Raw genomic sequence first — 27,786 nt, forward strand, 5'->3', positions numbered from 1 at the left:
AGGAGAGGATATGAGGGTTAGGAAGAAAAGGAGATGAAACCTCCTCTCTGCCGTCTCCCATGGCGACAGAGTGGGTGGAAGGCCGTGGCTGTCCTTCAGGGCCGGCAAATCATCGGCTCACAGCTGAGTCCTGCAGCCATCACACTGGTAACCCCCAACGCTCCATCTTTAGACATCTAGCCTTGCTGTGTTTTATCTCGAGGCGATCATCGCTCGCTCTTCTCCTGCCTCCATCTCCCATTCTTACAGCTCCCCGTTCCCCTCTAAATCCAATCAAACCCCACGAGAATCTTAGCTATCACAGAGACATGTATATTATGTGCTTAGATCAAGCTCAGCAATACCTCCATGTCACTGGAGCTAGAAAGAACCTGAGTTGTCAGAGCAGATTAAAAAAATACACTGACACTGTTCTGTCTTTTCAGTAGCCATGGGAACAGGTAGGAACTGGGATTCACTGAGCATTGACTGTTGAAATTGTTGTGAGGATGATTTAATCAGCGAGCTTGGCAGAGGAAGACAAAAGGAGCAGACTAAGGTATGGACAAGGTGGGAGGCAACAGGTGGTAGCAAGTTGTTGCTCAATTTTCCTCACAGAAGAAACATTTCAACACAGATAATTGTTTTCCCATTTTCATAATCTTTGGATGGATAGATGGATATGTGTCTGCAGATGGATTTATGGTGTGTATCAGACTTGGCAGACAGTGGTTGAAGTACAAGGACTGTGCGATCAGCATTTACATGTAAAGTCTTGTCTGTGCTTAGTTTCAGTCAACAAAGCTCTTTGGTAAACATTAGGGGGGAAAAAATTGGTTTTGGTAAAATGGAAATATACATAATATGTCTCAAGCAAATGTGGACTTTTTCTGCTTTAAATCAGACTAACTTTAAAGTCCCTCTGTGGTCATCGATTTAACCCTGAAAAATTACACATTTAAATGTTTTTTTGTTCCCAATTAAAACAAATACTTCCTGCCTCAAAATGGCTTGAAAGTAACTCTAAACTGTTGCTTTCCCTAGAATGTCTTTCCCAGATCTATTGAGTTCCCAATAAATTGCTACATCCAAACACCTTGCAGCTCCAGCCCACCAGCTCACCAACAGCTCTAATTAAACACTACTTTGAAGTACTTGTTCGAACTGGAAGCTGATTCTGAAGGAGAATAACAATAAGAAAAAGTGTACGCAGCAAGTTAACAAGATTTATTACTTAGGTTTGTTAGGAATGAAACCCCGGGTATTCGAATCTGTGTTTTCGAGACGCTGCACAAGTGTCAAGGTGGACATACACAACCATGGCGTCGACTGCAAGTTTAACTCACAATGTGACTTTCACATATAAAAATTCCACAAGGCCGTATTAAAGTAGAAATTGACTTGATTTTCACAGCCAAGTAAAGAGTACCTCAATAGAACCATAAAAATTACTATCAGTGACCTTATGACCATAGCATATAGTTATTATGATATTAATATATAGCAAGAAAAACACTGCCATTTAACGATGATACTCCTGACACATTCACTATCAAATGTATTTGCAACTTTCCACATGTCATTAACGTTTCGTCAGTACATCCGTAGAAAATGGATGCAATTATGTTTCCTTCAAAATGTTTTCACTTGTATAGAAATGAGATTTCTATGGGGCAGGGTTGGTTAGTTCACCTGAGCACATTTCCAATTCACACTGCAGTGAATACCTTTTTTTTTTTAAGTCTGCAAAGAAACTGCCATGAAGTTTAAGCTACTTCTCCAGGCGTTCAGTGCTCTGAGGTGAGAAAAAAATGTCATTAAATCAATAAACCGGGCTTTTCCATGGCTTTTCCATTTTTTGCCTCTGGAAGACGCATATATCTGAACAAGCTGGCATTATCACTGAACACTCATGTGCTCCATGTAATGAAGGGTCCTTGAATTTGAGGGACACTGAATAACCTGCTCAGATTTGAAAGGCAGGGTGATTAGTCTGCTCTCTGGGACTAATAGCAGTAGCAGGTGTCCACAGGCTCCATGTGCCACATCTATTCATTAGAGACATTAACACTAACTATTCGCACACACACAGAGCTCACTGCTCATTGGAACTATTCATTAACAACATTGCAGCTCCCCTTAAGCGCAATGACCATTGATTAGGCTTATGCATAATGATGGTGGTGGAACTGCTGCTGTAATTATTACTGCCCTCAGACTTTTGTTCACCTGGACTGAAATTTTTTCATGTCATACCTGTACTGTAAGCATTGTGCATCTTTTTCTAATATTGTATATTTATAGCAGTCCTACATACAGTAGGCCCACCCATGTGTTGGATTTACAAGAGTGTAACTCTTAAAATATATTCAGTGCTCTTGAGTTGTGCATTTGATTTTGTTAGTGACAGATTCTTGAATAGGGAGTGGAGACTATAGGAAGAAACTTAATGATGAAGATTCTCTTGCAAATACTTAGCATCAGTTTTTAGGTATTGGTAATATGTTCTAGAGATCAATCAGCAGAGTTGATCTGCAATATTGGTCTATCACAAATAAATCAACAATCACTGTATATGTTGTCCGATATGCGCCAATACCTGAAGTTTTTAAAAAAAAAAACTTTACATATAGGCAATTTAGCAATAGTGTTATCATCTAGTTTAACCAGCAGAGCAGCTCCAACTGCATGGTGTACAATGTTCCTGTCTGCAGCACATGTAGCAGAGTAGCATCACGGGTGAGCAGAAAAAGTGCAGAATGAAGCAGCGTCTTCACAGTATGTTGCTAACTAGTTTGTTGCTGAAATGTTAATAAACAATGACTCCATAATTTTACCCTTTTAATATAACTCTAACATGTACTCATATATAAAGAAAATCAACCGATATATCGATATCGCAATTTCCCACTGCCTAGAATCTGCATTGGCCTGGATGCCACAGGCTATATAATCAGTTTCTGTCTACATAGAGACTTTAAGGTTATTTCACTCCACAATTCATTTTAGTTTGAGTATTGTCAACACCACAGCTTATTTCTGTATTGTCCATCTTTATTCTCAGCACAACCAGTAGCTCTGAGAAACTGAACTTGCAAAGGTCAGCACAACTTTGGTCCAAGTTCAACAAATCTGAACTTTGGTCACAGCATGGATTTGAATAAACCTTAGCATTACTTTCCCCAGAAAGAGAAGAACAAGTTCATCACATGCACAGTTATTGAGGAAGCCCACACAAAAGCTGCTCCATGTTAATGCGAACATGACTTGTATGCTAAGAATATTTTTATTTCGATCTTTGAACAGATATCAGAAGACGAAGAGACTGTTCTGATAGATACGCAAGTAAAATATCTGAGTCGTGCAGTATGAGATACAGTTTAACCTTTAGGGCATTTTATCATATAGCATGCAAAGTGAAGGGAATTTTAAAACAGAGACAACCTTCCATGCAGCAGATGTCATCAGTATCCTGTTTATGGGCTTACAAATGCAGTTAGACATCCTGAAAAGCCTCAAAGGTTCATTTTAACTATTGCCTATTATCTCCAATTGCTTGAGGCAAAAGTATTTCTGAAGGCTCTTTTTTAGATGCGAGCATAGAACAAGATCACAAATATTTCACGCTACATATCTAAACAGCACTGTGTTTCAAACCTCAGTTTAAATAATGGGATACTGTTTGTAATCTGTAAACAACACAGCAGTATTAAAAAGTTTGAGTTTCAGTTGCTGATGGCAGGTTGAACAGGCTTTTCAAATGATGCATCTGACAGCAAAATAATATTTACCCATTTATTTTTAAACCCATCTTCCCTCATCTCTATCTGAGAGATGGAGCGGGGATAGATGAGGGGTTCAGTGTCTGCCTCTGTTATAATCAGTGTGATCCCGCAGAGACAGACTCACACCAAAGAGAATGGGCAAGCATTACAGCGCTGAATTCTTTTTAATATTCCTTCACATGCAGACTATCAGCAGTCCCCTCACTATCATCCTAACAATATACAGGAGACCTATGCTATGAAGAGTAATATTAGTCATGCAAACTGAATAAATCATCAGGCTTCCCTCTCAACAAAATTACATCACCTCTTTTTGCGTTGCCAATGGAACAACATTAACTAAACATGTAATATAACTAAATCTGCAAAGAAAGAAATACTAATTTATAGAGAGACCTGCACAAACACTATTCACTGGTGTGTTCCCGACTGAGGCTAGGAATGAAAAGAGAATGCCAAAATGCTATTGTCACCTTTAAATTAAAAGTTGGTGACGTTTGAGGCTGAGTAACTTCCATCACACGACACCAATGAAATGTCAAGAACCATTTCTGAAAAGACAAGGGAAGTTACTGAAGCAAAAGGCAACAACTCTAAAGAGTTTGGCAACGGTCAGACTGCAGGATACAGATCAACCAGTAATCCCTCCCAAACAAACAACACATGCAAGAAAGTTCATAATGTGGAGCACAGATTATGAAAAAAACACCTGGCGATGTCAGTAAAAACACTGGAATCCTAAACTAGACATGAGGTCTTCAACTCTTGAAATGTCAAGGCTGACCCTCTGTTCAGATGCCACTTGGCTGTCAGCCCATGGTTCATCACTGGTGTGTCTCAGGGTGTGCGATGAATGACTGGAAGATGAAGCATGAGTTGGACAGACGGACTGGTGCAGCAGGCCGTCGTGGTGAAGAGAAAGCTGTGACTGAAGGCAGAAGGCGAAGGTCTTAATTTGCCTGTCGGTCTTTGTTTCAACTATCACCTATGGTCGTGAGCTCTCGGTGTTGACTGAAAGAATAAGATTGCAAATACAAGTGGCGGAAATTGATTTTCTCCGTAGGGTGACTGGGCTTAACCTTAAAGATCCGGTGGTAGCTCAGAGTAAAGTCACCGCTCTTTTATTGGAGCCAGCTGAGGTGGTTTGGCCATCTTATTGGGATCCCTCCTGTAGTGCCCTCCTTTGTAGCTTTTCTGAGCATGTCACAGCCGGGGCAGACCCAGAACTCACTGGATAGACTGTTTGTCCTCATCTAAGGTGTTTAGGATCCACCACTAGAAACTCCTTTGATAAAGGATGTCTGGAATGACTTGCTTAACCTAATGCCACTGTGACTCGACTCTAGAGAAGCAGAAAGAAACAAGAAAAGCACTTAGAGAGAGAGCACAGTACTCTGCCAAGGCTGCTCAGTCGTCGTATGATTTCCAACAACTGAAATCTTGAAAAGAAATTGTAGCAGAAATCACGGACATTTAATATAAATGTACCCACAAACAAAATGACCTTGCGCTGAGCACAGGTGTGTGCTATGCATGTTTACATTACGTACGGATACCGAATCGCATGACCAAAATATGTAGTGGGTGGCGGGAATTGATGGGACTCAGAAACGCCTCCACAATTTAATTAATTGTTTCTTGTATCATATCGGACAGATAAGTCCTGATAGGTTCGCAGCGGCTGATTTGTAGTAGGATCGCAATCATGCGATCATTAGCAGGCAGCTGACATAGTTACAGTGACGCCATGCTGCTATCTTACAATGATACAGAAATGTTTAACAAATCCATGGATTCAGACTGTAAGCCACATCACTGCCAAAATCTAATCACTTGGTCCTTGTGTCATTTCTGATCTTCCCTGAAAATTTCATCCAAATCCGTTAGTCTACACAGACAAACCAAGGACAATCATCACCAACGACTCCTTGGTGGGGTAATGAATGGATGCACAGAATTTTTTATGTAAAAACTTGAACTCACATTTGAATATAGGAAAAAAAATATTTAAATGTACACAACTTGTTCAACTTTCAAATTTACAACCAGTTTCACCCAGTCAACACAATATTGACCTTTAAGTAAATTCAGTGAAAAATATTGATGGAGGAAGACAGATGTGAGCAAAGCCTTAATCACAGAAAAGCAGCACCTAAGAAGTGATACATGGAAGCATTTTGTGTTTCCTGACCACTGACGGTCAAAGTATCAGCTTTCTTACTCTACCCTTGTATTGAGCAGAGGTACCGGAAGCAACTAAGGCATTGTCAACTCCACAACCTTGTCAGATAAGTCTACTTTCTGCCATGCTCATCCTAAGCGCCCTTGCTATAAAATCTTAAAAAGGCCAACACTGATTAGATGGCAAGATGTATATGTGAAGGATCTGCGGATTATTGGCGTGATTTTGGAAGAATGTTCTCGGGATAATGAGAGAACTGGAGACACAATTTAAAAGCTTCCACAGTCTCAAGACACCTAGTGCAGTTCTATCACAACCACAGAGAAAACATATAGACCAAACGACAGGGTAAGACGATAAATTGGAATGCAACAGCGTGTGTCATCAATAATTGAAAGTGCACTCCACCAAAACTGAGAGTGTTCAGTACAACAATAGAAATGTTTTCAGTATTTTTTTCTTCAGGAAATGTGATGTAAGTAAATGCTAGCACTTTGTTGAATGACCAGTGACTGTGCTGTCCTGCCCTCAGTGGGCAGTTCATCTCACTGCTATGAGGCAGGTAGAGGGCCTTTTCCAACATAAATGACCACATAGCACTGTTACTGCAAGAATAACGGTAAGCTAACAGTGCGGAAAGATAAGCATTCAGTAAACATATAACTCTCATTTGTTCCAGTTAAAAGCTACTCGATAAAATCTGCTTACCAAGTTTGGTCCTCCTCTGGCTGACAGCTTGGCATCCGGCTGAGCACTACTGCTCCTGACTGTTTCCCACAGATGAATGCCACTCCATCGTTGGGACAATAATATAAATTGTTGAAAAGTGCTCAATAGAAGAAAATGACTTGTCAGTGCCACTCAAACAGAATGGTGCAATGGAGCTGCAACCTTCACTGTTTGTTGCAGTGTTTGGCTGGAAGTGCAGAAAGCAAAGTACACGGTGTGATTACAGCTAAAACAGAGTCCAATGCACACACTGAGATTTGATGGTACAGTCAGTTACCTAACAATGCAGTGAAAAGAGCGTGTACTGTATATTGAATGTGGAAATGAGGAATAACTGACTCATTTTAACCTCAAAATAAATAATAAGCTCCAGTGTTTTGCATGTGAAGTGCAGTGGGTAAGACTCTGTACGTGGGAGAGGTCTTGACATTTCACATAACATAGGTCACTTTGGGGTTTGAACGAAATACCTGAGGCTGCCTAGAGGAGAGACAGAATACTGAAAAATAAAACACACACCCACCCCCACACACACACACACACACAGTCTGAAGCCCACAAAAGTATGCATGCATACACATGAAACATGGTGGGAGTGAACAAATCTCAGCAGATTGCCCTTGGTAACTTGCTGTTGGTAAATATTCATAAGGGCAATCTCTAGACTCATCGCAACTAGCAGAAGATGTGTAAATGTGTGAGACGACGGGGGAAGGATGGGGGAGATAATGAATACTGAAGAGCGTGCTGAAGAAAGAGAACAGATGCTAAGACAGTGAGACAGAGGGGTGAAGGATAACAGAGGAAAAACAGAACCACTGGTTTTAAGGTAGCTGAGAAATACTTAGAAACGCTTTGGTCTGACACACACGGAATTTTTTGAATCTAAATGGCAGTTACGGTTTGCTTACAAATGCATAAGCAAAACTAAACCACGTTTTTTTTTTTTTACGTGGAGATTAATATCCGAATTACAGATGCAAGACCAAAACTATCAGAGAGTATTATGCAACATAACTGGATCGCTGATTATTCTCTGCTAATAGGGTTGAGTTAGAAGTCCAGATTATATTAGCATTTTGAAACAGATTCCAAATGTGCATGCTCATGTCAACAACTTGCTTCAGAAATTTTGCAAACTGTGATGTTTGCTGCAGTTGGGAAATCTAAAAAAAAAAAAAAAAAAATCACCTGCAGCAGCCCCCCAGGTAATACGAAGGATTTTCAGCTTGACTGGACAAACAAATGCCTCATAAAAAAATATTGTCTATGATGAATTTGAGCCTTCAGCACACACTGTACATATTCATAAAGCTATGTTATTCACTGCATGCGGTGCATTGTATTTAATGATTTAGATCACTTATTCATTTTGTTTTTCATAATTCAAAGTCAGAATATCTTTCCCTGAAGGCACAGTCTTCTCCAGCAGCTGGTTTATAGCTGTGGGGAAATCCTGGTGGGCAAAGCAGATCATGTCTTCTCTGTGCACCACATATACTGTAATCACCTCCTTGTCTTCCATATGTTCTTTTTCCGTGGAGATATACAGTTGCCTTCAGCTTGGCCTTCTGAGAAAAAAAACATTTTATCATTCCTGTATGCTGACCTTCTGAAATGCAGTCCCACAGAAATGGTGGAATATTCTCATGCAATGTACACTCTGTACAGTATGTCTGCTACCTTATATAAACATCTCCTCGTGCACGTATGATAAATACATAATAAATACATGCAATGTCTAACAAAGGTGGAAATATGAAGACTGCCATATGTGTTGAGACTTCCCAGTAACAAGTTTTCTTTGTCAACATCTGACACAATTACATTAACAGGCTTTTCTGATGCAAGACAGTCAATTGAATCTGCCCCTCCTGCTTCTGTATGAGGTTTAATCTTTGGCCTTCTTTGTAAAAATAATAATCACAATATCTATCTCTCCTTTAGCTAAAAATAAGTCTGTTTCTAAGAGGTGCTGGCCAACTTAATAGACTAATTAACTCAAATCCCCGGAGAACTGTAACAGCCAAATGAAATTAAAAAACAGCTCACACAACACTTTGCATTAGAGCCAGTGATTTAGTATTTTTGTTGGCATGCAATAGTTTGCATAAATATGTTTTTTATCTCTCTTTTTCTGTTGAATGCATGCACAAACATGCAAATCTCTGACACACACATATTCCCTGACGCAATGATTTTTCACTTTTCACACCCTTTTCCCCTTTTCCTTTGGAGACAGTAATCCCCAGCTGCAGCACTAATAGCATTAGCGGAGCATATCCAATCCCCTTAGTACCCCGACAGGGAGCGCAGAGCTCAGACCTACCGTGAGACAGACACTCTGGGGGACTACACTACCCAGACTGCCTCGGGAAATCCATGCACGTTACTCAGCTCATTATGGATTTAAGTAAACTAAAACAAAGATTAAATTAAGAGTAGAGAGGCATGTCATATGTTTTCAGTATTATTGAAACACTGGGTTTGGGTTGGGTTTGGAGGACTGAAAAAGACAGGAAAAGACAGAGTGATGAAGGCTATCTCCAGAACAAGCAAAGCCCAAAACACTGGTTGGCATATTTGATCAGTTAGAAGTGTGTAAGTCTGCAACAGGGAGAGATTTGTAGGGAAGAAAAAAGATCCTGAAAACTTGTAAAGAAAACATGAGAGAATGCTGATGGCAGTTTGACGATACTAAACCAGTTTTGTGGGTAATCTTTAGCAGGGATTGACTGATTACTGGTGTGGTTGGTTTTGATACACAGCACTGTTTTAAACATTGTTTGATTTTTAAACCAATTTCCAAAACACGAGTTAATTTCAATTGGGCTTCCTGGGCTCTGATGCAGCCGTTTCTTTATACCTAGATCAGCATTCTGTGGTCTCAAGCAGCATCCTATCCTGAGCATTGTCTGAGTGGTTTTGCATCTTGACGAACAGCCAGTCGACACTGAAAGTTAAAGATTGTAGGCTCTGTTTTAATTAAATAGATGTAAAACACAAGTAAATAGCAGCATTTAGTTGCAACCCTGGGAATATATGCTCCTTTCTCCTTTTCTGCGTGATTAATCATGTCCCTGGCTTTGTGTGTGAATTAGCATGTGAAGCACTTGTCTTTAACTGGTGTCTGCTTCTTACCCTCACTGATCGGACCAGCAACCCAGCTCTGTTCTCCAATCAAGCTGCACCACAGCACCCTTTTAAAAGCTCAGCAAAACTGTCACTTGGGGCAGCTGTAATTTGGTGTAAGCAGCTCGCCCCAGCGTCTCTTTGTTTGTGCTTCTTGAACCTTGTTCATTACAGACCTGAGAGTTGTTTGTACATGTAAGAGATACTCAAGTTGTCACCAGAGGCTCGGCCAGGTTAAGGGTTTTGGTGACAAGCACATTTTGCTAATTTGTAGTTTAAGTAAACGTTAGGCGCCAGGTTGAGTGGTGCTGCTCCTGTCTGCAACTTCTGTTTGGGTAGTGAGTGCACGGAAGACAAGATTTAAATGATAAATTCTTAAGTTTACAACATCTCGTAATTAGTCTTCTTTTTTTTAATCTGTGTATATATCTTCTGATGGAGCATCCACCAACCACAATTCTTCCTTTTGTGTGGCCTGTGCTTATTTTTGTTATCACAAAAACCTATTCATTAAAATCACAATCAGCTTCAAATACAGCCACGACCATCTGGTTGTTTATTTACTGCTTCCACTAATGAAGTGGAATGGAGCACATTTCAACAAACTTTTGTTTTGCAGTTAATTATTGTAAATGTTGACAAGATTTTCAGTCCTACTGCAAATGTATTTCGGTTGCAAATAACAGGAAAAACTGTCCTTGATTACGAATTGATATCGAAATTTGCCTTGAAAAAAATATTGGCCAACCCTTACTGTTTTGACACATGAGAGAAGTGTTTCTAGGGATAATACTGTCAGCCTTCAGTCAGTCCACCGTTTTGTTCATGACTAATATCTCAAAAACTACAGGGTGGATTGATATAAAATTTTGCACAGACATTCACTGTTGCTTGTGTATTAAATCAATGCTTCTACCAGTGGTGGTTCAAGACAAAGTTTACAGGGGAGCCAAGGTGGGGTCAGTGTTTAATCACAGGGGCACATTAAAAATGACAACAATGATATCCAAGCACTAAAAAGTTTTATTTTACTTTATATTAAAATCCAACAAACATTTATTTTATGTTTTTTTTTTTTTTTACAAGAAAATGCATCAACTGAAACAATGAGGTTATCAAGGCCACTGTTGAAATGTTCAACATAAGCAACATTTGAAATCAATCACATGTTGCAGAAGTGGTTTGGTTTCCTGCCATTCAAAATCCTAGCACTACAGCAACAGGATACGGTGGTTGTGCTGTCTGGCAAACTGATCCTCAAATACTGTACATTTGGCCTTGGCCCTTCTGGATTCTATACTTAGGAGTCGTAAATCGTTCCTGGACTTGCTAATATCTGTGGAAAGATGCACAATAAACATAGTACAACTAAAATCATCCATTTATTTACTGAATGTATCATGTACCAAATGCATGAATTTTAATTTACAGCAGAAAGCAACATTTTATGGACACAGTACTATGAATTGTTAATAACACTGATTTGCAAATTGCAAATATAGACACACTTTCTACATCCCAAACCTGATGGTGCAGTACTTGATCCACATTGATCCCCTTGCTGTCCCTCTGGTTGTTCCTCTCTCTGCCCCTGCATGTCTTCCTCATTCTCATCCTCTAGAACATCCCTCTCTATCACTTTCATTGCCTCCTCCTCCAACTCCTCTGGCTCTCCCGTCGTCCTGCTCCTCAGCTCCCTCCACACCTTGACATGACCTTGCTGCTTTCACTTTTGTATTTGGGGCAAAAAAAGATGCAGTGTCCCTTTCTCGCCTCATGTCAACTAGCCTACAGTAAGAGGAAAACCATAGAGGCATGCATACATCTCATTTAGTAAGTAACATTACCCATCCAGTCTTAGCACGGGTGGATATTGTTCATTACTTTATTCAAAATGCAACAACCAAGACTGAGGTAACGTGGTTAACATCATAAAACCATTGGGATATTTGATCAATATTTGCTTTTGATGAGTTTCCTTAGCAATTCTCAACATAGCTAGACCATCCATCCATCCATCCATTCTCTATACACCGCTTTATCCTCACCAGGGTCGCGGGGGGTGCTGGAGCCTATCCCAGCTGACTCGGGTGAAGGCAGGGGACACCCTGGACAGGTCGCCAGTCTGTTGCAGGGCTACATATACAGACAAACAATCACACTCACATTCACACCTACGGGCAGTTTAGAGTAACCAATTAACCTCAGCATATTTTTGGACTGTGGGAGGAAGCCGGAGTGCCCGGAGAAAACCCACACATGCACAGGGAGAACATGCAAACTCCATGCAGAAAGATCCCAGGGCCAGGATAGCCAGACCAGCCATTTACAAAGTCTATTTCACTGTCAAAGTGGGGAACAACAGGAACATGGTCATGTTTGCAACACATCATTTTATGAAGTAAAATCATTTTTGCTTACCTTGTGCGTGTCTCTTGCAACAAGAAAACTAGCTCCTCCTTTCTCCAAAACTTGTACCAAAACCCGGATCCCAGCAAAGGTAGGCAGCGCATCTGTCCACGATGAAGACAGCACCGCATGCTACAGTTTGGGTGCGTCGCTCTAATTCGTCCGCAAAGAGCCACAACAGCTTCGGTTTCAGCGCTAGCACATATGAAGTGATCACTATCACTATGAAGTGATTGGTTTATTACTCAGTGAGCACACCCAGCAACATTTGGACAGGGGCACTGGCCTCTGTAGGCCCCTGTGTAGAACCACCACTGGCTTCTAACTCTATTGAATGATGAAGTTTTGCTCAGACTTTCATATACCCTTCTTGAATTGTAATCACTTTGGTAGTGTTTCCATGCACTAAAGTGTTGACTTCTAACTCTCATTGAGACAAAGTTTGATTTTTCCAAAGCTTTTCTGACCAAACACTCAAAACTAATAACATTCCTCTGGAAGTAACACAATGTAACTACATTACATATTTCCATCACTCACTGTGTACTACATTTGAGTACAAATTGCATATCTGCATGACAGAACAAAGTAAACAATGTGAAACATTTTCAACATAATACGTCAGATTGGAATTCACAGCAGCATCCTGGGGTGCTTGGTGTTTGCTGCATTGTTCCTGAATTATTCATCTACAGCACACACAGAGCAGACATGCATTTGTTGTTTGTTTATGCACAAGCAATGCACGTACATGTGTCTGTGTGTGCTTTTACTTACACATGTCCTTGTCTGTATCTAAAGAGAAAGAGAAGGCAGGTGGACAGGATAAGAAACATTAGGGTATATGCACAGGCATCTCTGAATGGTCCATTAGTGTCACAATTTCAACAAACTGTGCTCCCAAACACAGCCTTCTAAGGCAGAGCAGCAGTAAGCCAACCAGCTGAGGACATGTCTTCCTCCATCCAGCCCCTGTAAGCCAGCCTGCCAAGCATTCTGCATCTTGACTCCAGTTTCATCTCTCAGCTATTACCCATTGCTCATAGTGAGTCACAGAAAACTGGCTGCAGTCTGCCATGGTATCAGCCTATAAGTAATCATTCTACTATGTAGAGTCAATATTGTTTTTGTTTTTTCTTTCTTTTTTCCGTATGTGTGAGAGGAAGGCGGAGAAAATGTTGTAGACACAGAGGGAAGAAAGAAATTACAAAGGCATAAAAAGGAAAGGCAGATGAAAAAAAACAGACAGTTGTGTGTCAGGCCTAAGAATGAGCTGTAACCTAATGAGTCTAGATGAAAGCTGACTGTCTGGGCTAACTCAATTCTTTGCTCTGCTAGTCACAGTTCTTAGCGTAATGATGTTTACTGCAGCCTACCGATGCAAGAGCCAATGCTGGATTGTCTTTTTTTGGTCATATGTTTTCCTGTGTGCGATGACCCTCTTGGCCGCTCGCATGTGTAGAATGTTGAACTTGGCTCGCGCAGCACACAGGATGACATCACCCACAGCATGCAGCAGACATCCGTTTAAGACATGTTTACAGTGCTTTAACCGCTGGCATGCCTCTATCCCTGCTCATATAAACACGGAATGTGGCTGACCATGTGCACACTTGTGTGTGAACACGGTGTTTACACAGAACAGATCAAGAAATATAACTAGAGCAGGGAGGGGTGAGGATGCAATCTGTGGGGTTGTGGTTAAATACAGAATAGGAGTAAAGCAACACAAGGGTGAGGAAGTTCCAAGGGGGTCTTTGTAAAGGGTATCAGAGATTCTGAAGGGCAAGGTGTTGTGTGTACACAGAGGTGAGGAGGAGGCATGGTACTTGCTCAGGAATGCTGTAAAGCTGTTTGTAGAGTCAGCAGGGCAATGAAAAGGCTTATGTGTTGGAGCTCTGCCAAAGCAGCGATGGCAAAAAAAAAAAAAAAAAAAAAGTGAGGACAAAATAAAGAAAATGAAGGAATGGGAATAAATAAAAGAAAAGAATGGGTTTCATATAGAGAAACCTCAGTGGTGTTGTCTGCTGAGGAGAGTTTTACATTCTCTGTGAGAATCCACTCTCAGGTTAATCAAATCAGGGAAGCTTTCTTTAGAATTAGATCAAAAAACACTCCTGCCTTTCTGCACCATTTCTATGATTTCCATCCTCTTCGTTTCATGTTGATGCCTATCAGCAGCACATCTGTTTCTCACATCAGTGTGGTTCCAGAGAAAATTTCTATACCCATTCATCCAAACCATGTGTGCGTGTGTGTCAATATATGTATATATATATATATATATATATATATATATATATATATATATATATATATATAGTGAGCCCTGTTATTCAGACGCAAAATGAAAGACCATGTACATTATATACTTTTTTCATGTGGAATATAAAGGGCCAATATCACTGTGACAATAAGGTAGGACCTACAAACACTAATAGAACAGAAGTATCTAGATTACAGAGCAAACAAAGAGGTCTGATAAGAATTCTTTCTTAATTTCCCAACCACTGTTTCAAAAGCAAATAAAGATCGGTTCACAGCAACTCAGTCGATATTTAAAAGTTTAAGGCTTTAGAAAGAAACACGCCTCAGGAAATGTGGGCTGTTCCATACCCAGGTATGTGATAAAGGTCACATAGGTTAATTCAAGAAGTTAGAAAGGAGCTGTAATATGATGGTGGCATCAGGGTGTTGGCAGAACAAATAGCTAATGTGACAGCAGATATGAGAGAAGCAGTTGCAAGTGAGGGAGTGAGAGCAGGGGGAGGAAGTGGTGCATGAACTACTGTACTGTACTAAAGGCAACAAAGACAACATTAAATTTTAAAACTAAATATTAAAACTTAAGTGACTGTACAGCTGCAGTAGCAGCTCCAGTTTTTAATATTGCCTTAACAACATAATCACAATGACAATGCAAACATGCAGATGTTAAACAGATAATGATAACTTTGGTCATGTTTACCATCTTAGTTTAACATGCTAAACTAAGATCAGTGCTTACATTTGCCAGCAATGAAGTGCTAAAGTCGACATTGTTGTCATTTAATGTATTTGGTCATTAATTAGTGTGGAATAAACTTGATTATGGTGCCAGTGTGAGGGGGTCTTACTAATAAAATTTGACATGAAGATTCAGCCATACGTTTTCTTCTGCATCGCAGACATCCCTCTCCCGAGCAATGTTTTTCAGCCTTTCCAGGTGAATCCTGGGGCCCAGGTCAGTTGAGATGTGTAACTCCTTCAGCAAGTTCTAGATCTACCATGAGGTCTATTCCCAGTCGGGCGTGCACAGAAGATCTCCAAGGAAAGAAATTGAGGAGGCATCCTAATCAGGCATCAACTTCCAGATGTCTAAGCTCCTGACTCTATCCCTAAGGATGAACCCATTTGCCTTACAGAGGAAAACCATTCTGTCCCGCTTGTATCTGGAATAACATTCCTTTGTTCACCACCCATAGCCCATAACCATAAGTTAGAGGTTGGAGTGTAGTTCAGTTAGTAAATCTCTTCACCATGATGGGCTAGTAAAATGCAGGCATGACTGCATGTAAATATGCCATCCATCCATTCTCTACACACCGCTTTATCCTCACTAGGGTCGCGGGGGGTGCTGGAGCCTATCCCAGCTGACTCGGGCGAAGGCAGGGTGATGTAAATATGTTACATGGCAAATCATTTACCATCCAGTATTGACATATTCCACTCCGAACCTCACAACAATGTGGTGGCACCAGAATAAAAAGTAGAAAATTATCCAATTGATTAGGATTCACCCTTTGATGACTAATAATGTATGTGACAATCCATTTAAAGGTTGCTAAAATATCTCCGTCTGGACCAACGTGGTGCGTCAGACATTGTAATCCGAAGAGGTGAGCTGTTAGCATGGCTAAAATGCAGAAGTATTGTTAGTTTAGACCTTTGCGAAAAGACAAGGCTGTGCTTTGAATTACAAAGCAAATGAGGAACTGCAGCACAGAGAAAGCAGAGAGTCTGTGTGGGTTCATTTTAGATTTATCTCCATCTGAGCAAAAATCCAATTTAGATCCATCCCTCCTTGACCACATACCCATGCACTCCCCTTCAAAGTGCAACATAACTCAAGGACAGTGAGTCAGCCAGCCAATATGAGCCTAATCTATTCCTTGGTGCTGAAATCTGAGCCGCCATGAGACATGCAGAGAACTGTGATGTCACAGGGCACGACCTTCGGCCTGTCTACCTGCTCAGAGAGGCGATGAGCGAGGGAGCAGGAGTGGAAATGGGAGATGGGAGAGGCTGCTTCCCTTGTTCTATAGCTGACATTTTTTGCCTTGTCTGGGTGCAGCAGAGCACGAAGTTGAGACATTAGTATCATGCCACTTATAATCGCCACCTGGGGAGTGAAAGGAGAAGGAGGAAAGCAGGGTGAGTGACCAGCGATGAAGAAGAGGGAAAGCAGAGACAGAGAAAAGAACAAGGAACAGAATCATGTAGAGGATGAAAACACTGGATCTGGTGCTTGGGCAGATGTGAAGACCACATGCACAAACATAAACAAACATGTACAAACATGCATGCATTACATATTTCTCATAGTATTCCTGTTACAGACCTCTCCATATAAGAAAACAAACAGGATAACGCTTCCTGACTGCAGTGCAAACATTAAAAATCTTAGCAGTTCGACATTTTTAGCCCCGTGAGCACCTCCAAACATGATCTCTCCTTATTTCCTCTCTTTATTTTCTCAAAGCCGAGCAGACTGAGACAAATTCCTGTGGGTGTGCTATTTAGGGGAACTGTTGACCACTTTGACAATGGCTGGCAAAATGAGCCCTGTCATTTGGTGCCAACACACACAAACGAGGAAGTCAAAGACCCCACAGAGATCATTGAAGCAGCGACCTGTTATAGGGAAAGATTCACATTTTAAGCTGTCGGGGGTTATTTTTTATTAACTCAGTAAACTCTACTTTTGTGTCAAATCTGAGTTCATCATGTTACTTTTCATCTTGCTAAATTTACAATGAACTACAAACAATTCATTTCACCACTGGCTGCATTGTTTTCCCTCCGAGCGCCTGTTGCGAACACTCTTTTCTCGAATGTGGAGACAGATTTCAGTTACGCCCTCTGTAGAACTATGAGATTTCCCAGTCCCCTGACACTGTGTGACACCAATTAGGAGGCTGCTGATATGACAAGCCATTGGTCCAAACGCTGTAACTGACAAAAACAGCCTCCGTAGCTGTGTTTCTTTGTGACTGATATTATAGTGCAGAGAAAGGGAGCAAAAAGGGGAGTAAAAGTTAAGAGAATTTCAATGTTGAAGAGGGACGAGGAAGAAAAACCCCAACAGGGGGGGGGGGGGGGGGGAGACAGACGAAATTGAGGGAGTTAGAGCAGCTGATGTCAGTCTTGCGAAGGGAAGTTTTCTGTTGTCAGCCCACACTTGACTGTCAGCTGACAGAGCTGCAGATTCAGACCTACAGCAACGAAGTGACAAGAGAGCTGATGTGCTGTTGGAGTACTTCTGAGATATATGATGGTACTTTGCCACTTGCTGTTTACAGCTGTGTACATTGTTTTACAATCACCACAGAGGTTTACAAGACACTCACTGTCTCCACTAGGTCTGCTAAACCATTACAATGTGTTTTACATAATATAACCTGCTTCACGGCTCCCAGGTTCCCCATCAGCAACGGTATGATGTCATCAAGTTGAGACACAGAACAGGAGGGCCATTATTTTCTGTGCTGTGTGGTAATGTTCACATCCGTTAAACCTGGTGATGCCAGTAATGAAACAAGAGAAGACTTTGAAAAGGCCCTGAGGTATGTGTGGCGTATGAGCATGTGTGTGTGCATGTGCTATGAAATCAGCTTCGGTAGAGAAAACATACAACCGCCACCTGCCCAATGAATGATAGCGGCTCACCTCAACGCAGAACATGAGCAGGCAAATCATAGACAGATGTTGCAGTTCTGAGTGCACCCCTGTGTGTCACACAACTGCCAGTTTCATACGGGAAAGGAGTTTTGTAGCTTGTGAAAATTCTGCAAAGGTTCACTCAAGCTACCGTTTTGTAAAATAGAAAGCATGCAGCTCACATTGCATTTTTGACAGTTCACTGTATGAGAAAGAGTTCATACACTAACCGTGTATTATCTGAAAATCTGCTTTGCAACACAAACACTGCAGGGCAGCATTAAAGTGGATGGTTTGAGCCGCGAGCTAAACACACGATGGTAAAGTCTTCAGATTTAGCCCCAGCTTGACATTAGTTGTGCTCGACTGACCCTGAGAGGTGGCTATCAAGGGTTGAAGTGAAAACATGGCAGGGTTAGATATTAGCACCCACTGAGGCCAGGAAGTCTTAGCTCTGCAACGTGTCCAGTGACTAGCGTGGCGATTAGCTGACAGTTAGCTGACCTGACGGTGGTTTTGAATTTATATGTCCCAGTAGAGAGCAGAGGCAATCATATCAGTAACGCTGAGAAAGCCTGACACAGCATACACCACCAGCGTGTGTAAAACAAGCCTCTAGAGCTGCCGTGACTGAAAATGAAATAGATCCACAGTGGCGCAAAGAATACAAAAAGATATGCAGAAGGCACGAGGTTCACTGAGGGGGGCTGCAGGTCCCAGATCACCCACAGTAAGACTCAACATAGAAAAACATAGGTGGTTCTGGCTGTTAAATTACATTGTGTATGCTTTGCTACACCTTGGATGCATTACTTGTCCAGCTGACTGATCAATGTCAGCTTTCATCAGGGCCAGGTAGTCTGAAAGGCTTTTAAGATGCCAAAATGCACTGACCTGCAGTTCTGATATGCTTTGTCAGCACGATCTACTGCAGGCAAACAGATTATGCAAAAATAAATTACTCTGAGTAATAATTAAAGGTACAAATATTTTAAAACACTATACTTCATATTACGTTTGAAGGACAATTTGTAGTACAAAACTCCAAATGAACATGTTACAAAAAATGGCTACCCAACACCAAAGTTTGACTTACTTCTTTCGTTATGGTTGAATTTTACTTTCTTTCTGCGATAGTCAGGAGAAAGAGGAAAAGGCACCTAATTTGACAGTGTCTCTGATACAGATAAAAAAGTATGAGCCTAACTGGTTCTTTCTCTGAAGTGAAGCTAAATTGGCCCCCCAAAAAAGGCTGTATATTTTCTCGCTGTATATTTTTACAACTAATGATCATGTCTCACTGGGACAGAATTTGAAACATGAAAACAAGGGCTGTCTGGGAGCCTTTAAGAACATTTGAAAACCAGTTTGCATAACCAGCCTGGCTGCGACCTCGACGAGAGGGACAAGAAGAGGTGAGGCACTGGATGAATTATTAAAACACTACTGAAACCAATGAGAAAATATCGGAATTTGAGGTTTAGAAGAAAATAAAAGCGACCAGGCTGAAAGGTTGAAGTGATGATAGAGGATGATAAGAGACTATGGGGAGGAAAAATCTAAAAAGACAAAACTAAGAAATGGAAAGAGGCGAGGAGATGGGTCATGTAGAGAGCACAGACTGCAGAGAAGTACATGATTTAATACTGCAGCTTCTGGAATCTTCTTAACAATCTTTGCGTTGTGCAGTCAAAGGATGCAATCTCTCTCTCTCTGCTAACTGATACACACTAAAACACTCATAAGTGCACACGCTACATCAGATCGTGATCCAATTAACTTCCTGTCAAATGTGAACCACGCTGATAATTAGTGCAGAGTTGTAGTGATAAAGCTCTAAGTGTGTCACCTTCCAGAACTAGGACAGCAGTGTGAGCTTCATGGGCTAATGGGAACGCTCACTCACAATTGGCCAGCATGAAGCCAGCACACACACACTTAGACCTCACTGATGTGTTAACATGGCAGTCTACCCAAAAGAATGCTGATAACTGTTGTGAGGTCAAAACATTTATCTTCATTTTACCAACAGTAATGATTTTTGATTCCTTCACTTGCTTTGTGTGCATGTAATGAGTAATGAGAGCACTGTGATTGGCACAGATCTACCCTTTACTAACTATTCACTAATCACAGGCTCTGTTATTTATTTCTCTTTTGTCTCTATGGTCATTGTTCCTCATTCTGACTCCATTTCAAAGCTTTGTTTCCATTAAAACTGCAACAATGAGGACTTGGTCTCATGTACTGCTCCACGTTAATCCATTGATTGACTTACAGCTCTCACACTTTACTTCATTCATACTATCTTAATTTAATATGCGTGTGTTTTTTTTTTTTTAAGTTAATTTATTCACTAACAGGACTGAACACTTGTGGAGTTTTAACCCAGTATCTTGGTTTTGGGCTAATGCTGCCCTCTGCTGGAATATATCTGCTTCACATGTGTATTTGGACTGGTTCATGAAATGCACAGAGATGATGGTTCATTTATAAATTCCCATTGGTGCAAAGTGTGTTTTCTGGTTGATCTCACTGAAAATATACTGTAATGTGCATAATTTGTCTTGTAGTTTCTTGTAATAAGCACATACTACCCTCTCACTTCTCCACAAACGCAAACAGGTGGAGAGGAGACTGCTGTGTTTATTGTAACTGTATTCAACATTAAATCACATCTAGTCAGTGCAATGGTTGGAACAAGAATGAGAAGGCAGCTATGAGGGGTCATAATAGAGCATAATACTACCACCACCTTGCTCAGCTGTAGATTGTGTGTTCTTGAGGTCAAAGGCTTCACTTTCTCTGCTCCAAACATGTGACCAAATAGCTCCACTTTTGTTTAATGTAACCACACGCTTTTTGCTTGTCCATGTGATCAGCAGCAAACGTACGTTGAGCCCTAAGGTGCTGCTTCTAGAGGAAGGGATTCTTTCCAGCACAGCAGGCTCTCAGCTCATGTTGATGTAAAACACACTTGACTGTAAACACTGACACTTGTGTCCCAGCAACTTTTAATTCATTGCAGACCTGCTTTTTGGTAATTTTTTGTTGATTCCTGACCATCCTGACCAACTGTCCATCAGCAGCAGGTAACAGCTTGTGTTTTCTTCCTGAACATGGAAACTATGCTATGCGCTTTATACTTACAAACAACTGTTTGCATCATGTTTGTGGCTGAGTCTGATGAATGTATCTAATGGGCCATATTTAGATTTGGCTCAGAGGAGTCATCAGCTGTACTCAATCATAATCTCTCATGAGAAGCTACAAGGCCATGTCATTAAGAACATTTTATTAACACAACTGTCTACATCACTAAAATTGATAATTTAAGTTGTTCTATGTATATTTTTGACCTGGCAGATTTCTTTCCAGAAGACTTATAAATATTTGAAAGAATCAAAATGAATGATTGCTTTTGTGACAAAGATGCATATGTTTCAGTGATTTTGTCATAGAAAAAAAAGAGTCATGGGAGTCACTGGAAAGTCAAGGCTGCCATCATATATGTGGTTTTTACAAGTGTTTGTAAATATTTGTTCATAACTCCACAAGTTAAACATTCTGTACTGCAAAATACAGGCAAGTAATTTAAATAATGCAATTATTCGTATGTGTGTGTGTTTTTTGTTTTTTTTTAGCACATCCCAGGAAATTGGAATATGTCCTGTTGCTGTGGGGTAACAGAGAATTATAAATGGAATTAAAAATGCAAAATACTGTCCATGTGCCTACAGTCTTCAAACCAGGAACATCTCCAGAGTCCTCCACATGTGCTCTCTGTGAGGACTGAGTGGACCCACAAACACAGCAATTTGACTGTTCTTGTGTGAAATGTTAACAACCTTTCAGCAGCACACGTTGCTGCAGTGAAGACTCTGATTCCAACGTTTGCTTTGGTCTGCCACCAGAGAGCGCTGTTGTTCTAAATAAAAAGACAAATAAAACACTTCAATAGAATTACATAAAAATCTATTAATAGATCACAAGACACAGTTAGGTTATTTGTTTTCATTATCACAAAGGTATCTTCTCTTTTCCAGACAGGCAAAAATGCTGAACTCTGTCTGTTATGAACAAAGTGAGACAGACGAGAAGCAGTAAACTTTAACAACACATTCATTTTGTTATATTTAATAATTTACAGAAAACAAAAAGAAATGCTTTAAGAGTAGAATCTATTAAAAATTAGGCACGAAATTGAAAGCAAGGCAAATGTATATCACTTATGTAAATGCAAAAAGTAACGTCTTACATCTATGTCCTTAAATCAACCCAGTCTCACAGCGGGTCTTAGGATACAGATACAGTGTGAGGCAAAGAAAGCCTGGTGTGTTTGATAAAAGACATGCTGTTTTATCAGGAGAGCTGTGCCTGATAAGGCAGGTTTTCAAAGGCTGATACTAGATGACCATTCCTCCTGTGTCATCTGGAGAAAGGCTGTAATTCAAATACAGCCACACATCTTTTGTGATCGATGTAAACTAAGAGATAGCATAACATAAGCTATCCCAAGTCAGTATTAAAATAGGCTTATTTTATTGCCCCCCTGCTGGCCCCTGCTAGAACAAATCTAATCAGTACAAAAGCACAAGAAAGCCGAAAGATTGCTCTTGATCCTACAGTAACATAAGCAAATAAATACTGTCAGTCCCAGCCTGGGGTTTTTAAGGACATGCCTGTTATATTTCACCTAGCTTACTTTCTTTCTCTGCAAAGTAAGGTTAAAAAAATATCTACCCCAACTCTATCTCACATGTCTCTCAGCAGTAGATCACGCGCTTTCTAAATGCTGACAAACATCGTAAGCTCTATTGCCAAAATATAATGTTGGCTCTCCCTATCAGATCGACATGATTATGATTGAGCTGCATAACACACCCCGATCGTGTTCCAAAGGAAACTGAATGAATTATAGTCATAGTTGACAATATTAACACAGGAACATTTAAAAAACAGTCATGCTTCTCACATGCTTTTGATCAGTGTGTCCACATACCATGTTTAATTTTAAATGATTAAAATTAATGGCCTTATGTACCAGAGCCACAGGGATTTGGACTTTGCCTTCCATGTATGCTTATGATTAGATAAGAAAGCTGAATCCACACACACTATTAGTACATCAACAGATTCAATGAGCTAGTTAAAACCTAGCTTAACCTAAGCCGTTCATCAAATATACTTTACATTTGCATGCCTCTGTTGACCAGTCAAGTTTCAGGTTACATCCATTTCAGTCCAGATTTTTATAATATATTAATTGACAACTTTGTCAAATTCCTTGTAAGAGTTCACACACTTGGCCACAAAAGTTGATTTTGATAAAAAAAAAGAACGTTGCAGCCATAGGAAGAGGCAATGCATCAGACATGGGTTAGTGTCAGCAATTCAGACCAAACATATGATACAGTCAAACTCACAGCTTCTGTTCCTAATTTGTAATGTTGAACAATGGCTAGTAAATTGCTTTTGATTACTTGTTCAATGTCACTGGGAAGTTGACCTTTGACCTTTTGGATATAAAATGCAATTTGTGTGAATTTTAATATAATTAGTGTATGATCCTTGACCACCAAATTCCAGTCAAATTACTCTCGACTCTAAGTGGACAATTTGCCAAACATAACGAAATTCCCACCAGGGATTCATCATATATTGTGTTTACAACAATGGAACAAATGTACAGCCTGAAAACTGCTGTCACTAGTGGGAAGGGATAAAAAATGTTGAATAATCACTAGCTAAAAGAAAGTTTCAGGAACTAAAAGCAAACTGAGGATCCATCAGTTCAACCATTATCTATACAAGGTTTAATCTTCATTAAGATCATGGGGGGCTGGTGTCTGTCCCAGCTGACTTAAGGTGAAGGTAGGAGACACCCTGGACAGGTCACCAGTCTATCACAAAGCTAAACATAGAGACAAGCAAGCACGCTCACATTCACACCTACGGACAATTTAGAGTTGCCCATTAACCTCATCATGTTTTTGGACTGTGGGAGGAAGCTGGAGAACCTTGAGAAAACCCACACATGCACAGGGAGAGCACGCAACCTCACACAGAATGATCCCAGGCCCAGGCTGGGACACAGACCAGGGATCTTCTAGCTGCAAGGCAACAGTGCTAAACACCAAGCCCAAAGTGAGGATACTTTTTAAAAATAATCAGTCATACAAGGCACAGTAAAACAAGAATCACTACGTGGTGTGAAAAACTGTTCTCCTGGATACACTCTGACACAGTTTGTTGAGGCACTTGGTAGGTAGGTTGTTGACAGTCTTTGCCAAAGTTTTTCTCTGGGTTTAGTTGCTCTTAATGTAATCTCAGACTGATCTGATGCTACTGCAGAACTTGTTCTTCGTGTTGCTGAGGGCACGACAAAACATGTAAGAATGGAAACTCTTTGTGTCAGCCCTTGGTGTAAAACCACTTCCTCTTAATCCATGATGCAATTAATTCTCAGTCATAACGACCGAGTAAGCTATTTCCAGTTAAACCTTAAGTTGCATTTGTTGTTATAAGTTCCTCGTTAGTAGGTGAAGGGTGTAGTTCTTCACCTTAAGATGACGTGGACGACTAAGAACCTTCACAGACACGTTCCTCGTTAGTATAAAGCAAAAGAAATTCTCAGAGCTCATAAACCTAACTCAAAGAAAAAAACTATCCCATTTATATTTTATCAGCTTTTCACTTCACAATTGTTGAAGATGGCCAAATAATAACATTGTAAAATAGATTGTATACTCAACATTGAACAGAAGATGCATTATGTATAGTCCAAATAATTTTAGGAAAAAGTCCAAACACTCTTGAAAAAATAGCGAAATATCTAGCTAGAGCATGAGTGATTTACCTTAATTTAAACTGGTTTGCAAATTTGATATCACAGACCTTCTGGATGCTGAATAACAATGTGCTTCTTAGTTTGTTGCCTAAAATAACGCAGCTGATACGTCAAGTGCCACAGAAAGAATGACACTCTGTATTACCAGAGAAAACGACGCTTATTTCTTGTAAGTCATACGCTTGCATAACTGCCTTGGATTCAACCACATATCACTCTCTAAGACACTTGATTTGTGACTTGATTTAAGTTTACGGTGAGTCTCTACTGTGAAAAACAAACATGGCAAGTTCTGGAAATGCTATTATGATGAGCCACAGTTTTGTGTGGTTCTACAGCTTTTGAGTCAAAAAGTAGGAAAATAAAATAAATAAACAGACAAATAATAATGATAATAGAAAATGCAGACTGTTAAATATTTATAAGTATAAAAACTCACTACACGTTCAGGTTTAAGTATACATGATTTTGGTTAAACTCATCAATTGTGAATCCTGAAGATGAAGTGCTGAAATTTTTCAGTCATTTCATTTCAAGACATTAAATGTAAAACTGAAAGAGGAAATAAGTCTGTTTACAAAAATATGTGACTTGTGAACTGTGACAAAAACCACCGTCTATGAAAAAAGAGAATGAATTAATGCAACAGGGGAAAAAAAGTGATAGACGTGACAGAAAAGTTTGCAACTCATGAGGCTGTCATCTTGCAGAGACTATATAAACACTTGAATTTTAGAGAAGTAGACAGACTCAACTTAACTGCAAAGGGACATTGCGTCGCTCTACACTGAGAATTTTCCGCATTTCTACATTGCTTTTAGGAAGCTTGCTCTTCAATTTTCGTCAGTTTTACTTGTAACAACCAAACCAAGATCAGCAGTATTTTGTAGCTCTTGTAGAAGACGGTAAGTACAATTGTTGAGAAAGTTTAAAAAAAAAACAGGATTAATTATTCAAATAATTGCCATACCATTTTACATTTTAACCAATAGTTGTTTTTACATAAAAACTACACACTGTTAAATGTAGCGGGGCATACTTTACAGCAAAGCAAAGGGGTCTGAAATCAAGTATCTAAAGTATAACCAGTCTGCAGTAAAGACAACAGCGTGTTTAAGCCAGTATGCTTCACCGATTGCTTAAAAGTAAAAAAGTTTTTTTTTTAAATACACACCTTAATAGATTTATAAAATATTAAACGAAACCAAAGCATTTTCATACAAAATAGTGTCACAACTGTTTGACCAGCTGTACCAGTCTGAACTAGCTAAGACATAAGGTTCATTTTTGAATTTAAGAGGATATTTAACTCATGTTTAAATGACATTTACTGACAAATGTAAACTAGTGTCATCACTGTGGTATGACAGCTGGTCTGTCACTGTGTAAGATATTACAGTGAGTCTGCTAGGGTTTGTTTACTTTGTAGACTCTTTCTGTGTTGTAAATGCAAATTACAATGATATTACAGGCACCAATACCCTCACCTGACTGTATTTACGGTTTCCAGCGGACAGATAGTGGCTGTACCTGTTCTTGGCTGTACTCCCTGCTCACGCTACCAGCAAATACACCGACAAATACAACATGGTAAGTCTTATTCTTACACTTAAAATATGCATGTTGTGCTAAATGTGGTTAGCGCAGAACTTATGAATCTGTTCCTGTAAACTGCCTGTAAGGCTTATCATTTTAATGTTTTAATCATTGCTTTTCCTCCCTTCCCCTCTCTCCTCTCCTCCTCTGTTTTGTGTTGCTTCATTTCTCTTGTTTTTGCTAGGGTCACAACTGTACAGACATAGGTGCCATGCTGGAGAGATATTACCTGGCACCAGTTTATGGAATTGAATTCAGTATCGGTTTCCTTGGCAACCTTTTGGTTATACTTGGTTACGTATTTTGTTTGCCAGAGTGGCATAGTTGCAATATTTACCTCTTCAACCTGGCAGTCTCTGATCTTATTTTCCTCTGCACACTGCCACGCCTCTCCTGCCTCTATTCACACAACCAGTCAGAAACCAGTCCGTACGCTTGCATTATCAATCGCTATATCCTGCACGTCAACCTTTACTCTTCCATCCTCTTCATGGTTTGGGTCAGCATGGACCGCTTCCTGCTCATAAAACACCCAACAAGGAATCACTATCTCCTGAGGCCACGGACAGCACTGATGGTGACGGGGCTGAGCTGGCTAGCTGTTAATGTGGAAGTCGCCCCAATGATAGGACTGATGGTCCAGGACATACAGAGACAAATGATGACAAATATGACCCTCTGCCAGGATTTTTCCAGCTTAAAAGGAAACATCAATGTTTTGGGCTACAGCTTGGGGCTAACCGTGACTGGCTACATTCTCCCTCTGATTGGACTTTGTGGTTTCTCCTGCCAAATTGCACATTTGCTCCATGTCCAGGAAAGAGCTCTACAGCGCAAGAGAACATTGTACAAACGGCCTCTCAGGGTTGTTGTGTCAGCTGCAGCCATGTTTCTTGTTCTCTACACTCCCTACCATGTCCTGAGAAATGTCAGGATAGCGTCTCTGCAGCCCTGGACAAGGCTGCACCCATGTACACAGACGTACATAGAGAGCATATACATTGTGACCAGACCACTGGCCTTCTTGCACAGTGTCATCAACCCCGTCTTCTACTTCCTCATGGGTGACCAGTTCAGAGAACTCCTACTTTCTAATCTCAGAAAGCTAGTCAGAAAGACAGAGCTACAAAAAGAACCAGCTTAACATTTAAAAATAGATTCCTGTATATGTACAAAAGAATACAGGCTCGATATATCCACACCTG

The 27,786-nt window shown here is 40.3% G+C and overlaps 1 protein-coding gene across 1 annotated transcript; it reads left to right on the top strand.

Annotated features, from left to right (window-relative positions):
* The first annotated feature begins 33 nt into the window (after window positions 1-33).
* LOC110955980 (succinate receptor 1) lies at window positions 34-27,781 on the top strand. The gene is made up of 2 exons (XM_051958300.1): window positions 34-147; window positions 26,766-27,781. Exons 1-2 carry the CDS (start codon window positions 34-36, stop codon window positions 27,723-27,725), a joined length of 1,074 nt encoding a protein of 357 aa, XP_051814260.1. The 3' UTR covers window positions 27,726-27,781.
* Window positions 27,782-27,786: the final 5 nt, after the last annotated feature.

The sequence above is a fragment of the Acanthochromis polyacanthus genome, chromosome 13 (genome assembly GCF_021347895.1).
Source record: "Acanthochromis polyacanthus isolate Apoly-LR-REF ecotype Palm Island chromosome 13, KAUST_Apoly_ChrSc, whole genome shotgun sequence".
NCBI classification, from domain to species: domain Eukaryota; kingdom Metazoa; phylum Chordata; class Actinopteri; family Pomacentridae; genus Acanthochromis; species Acanthochromis polyacanthus.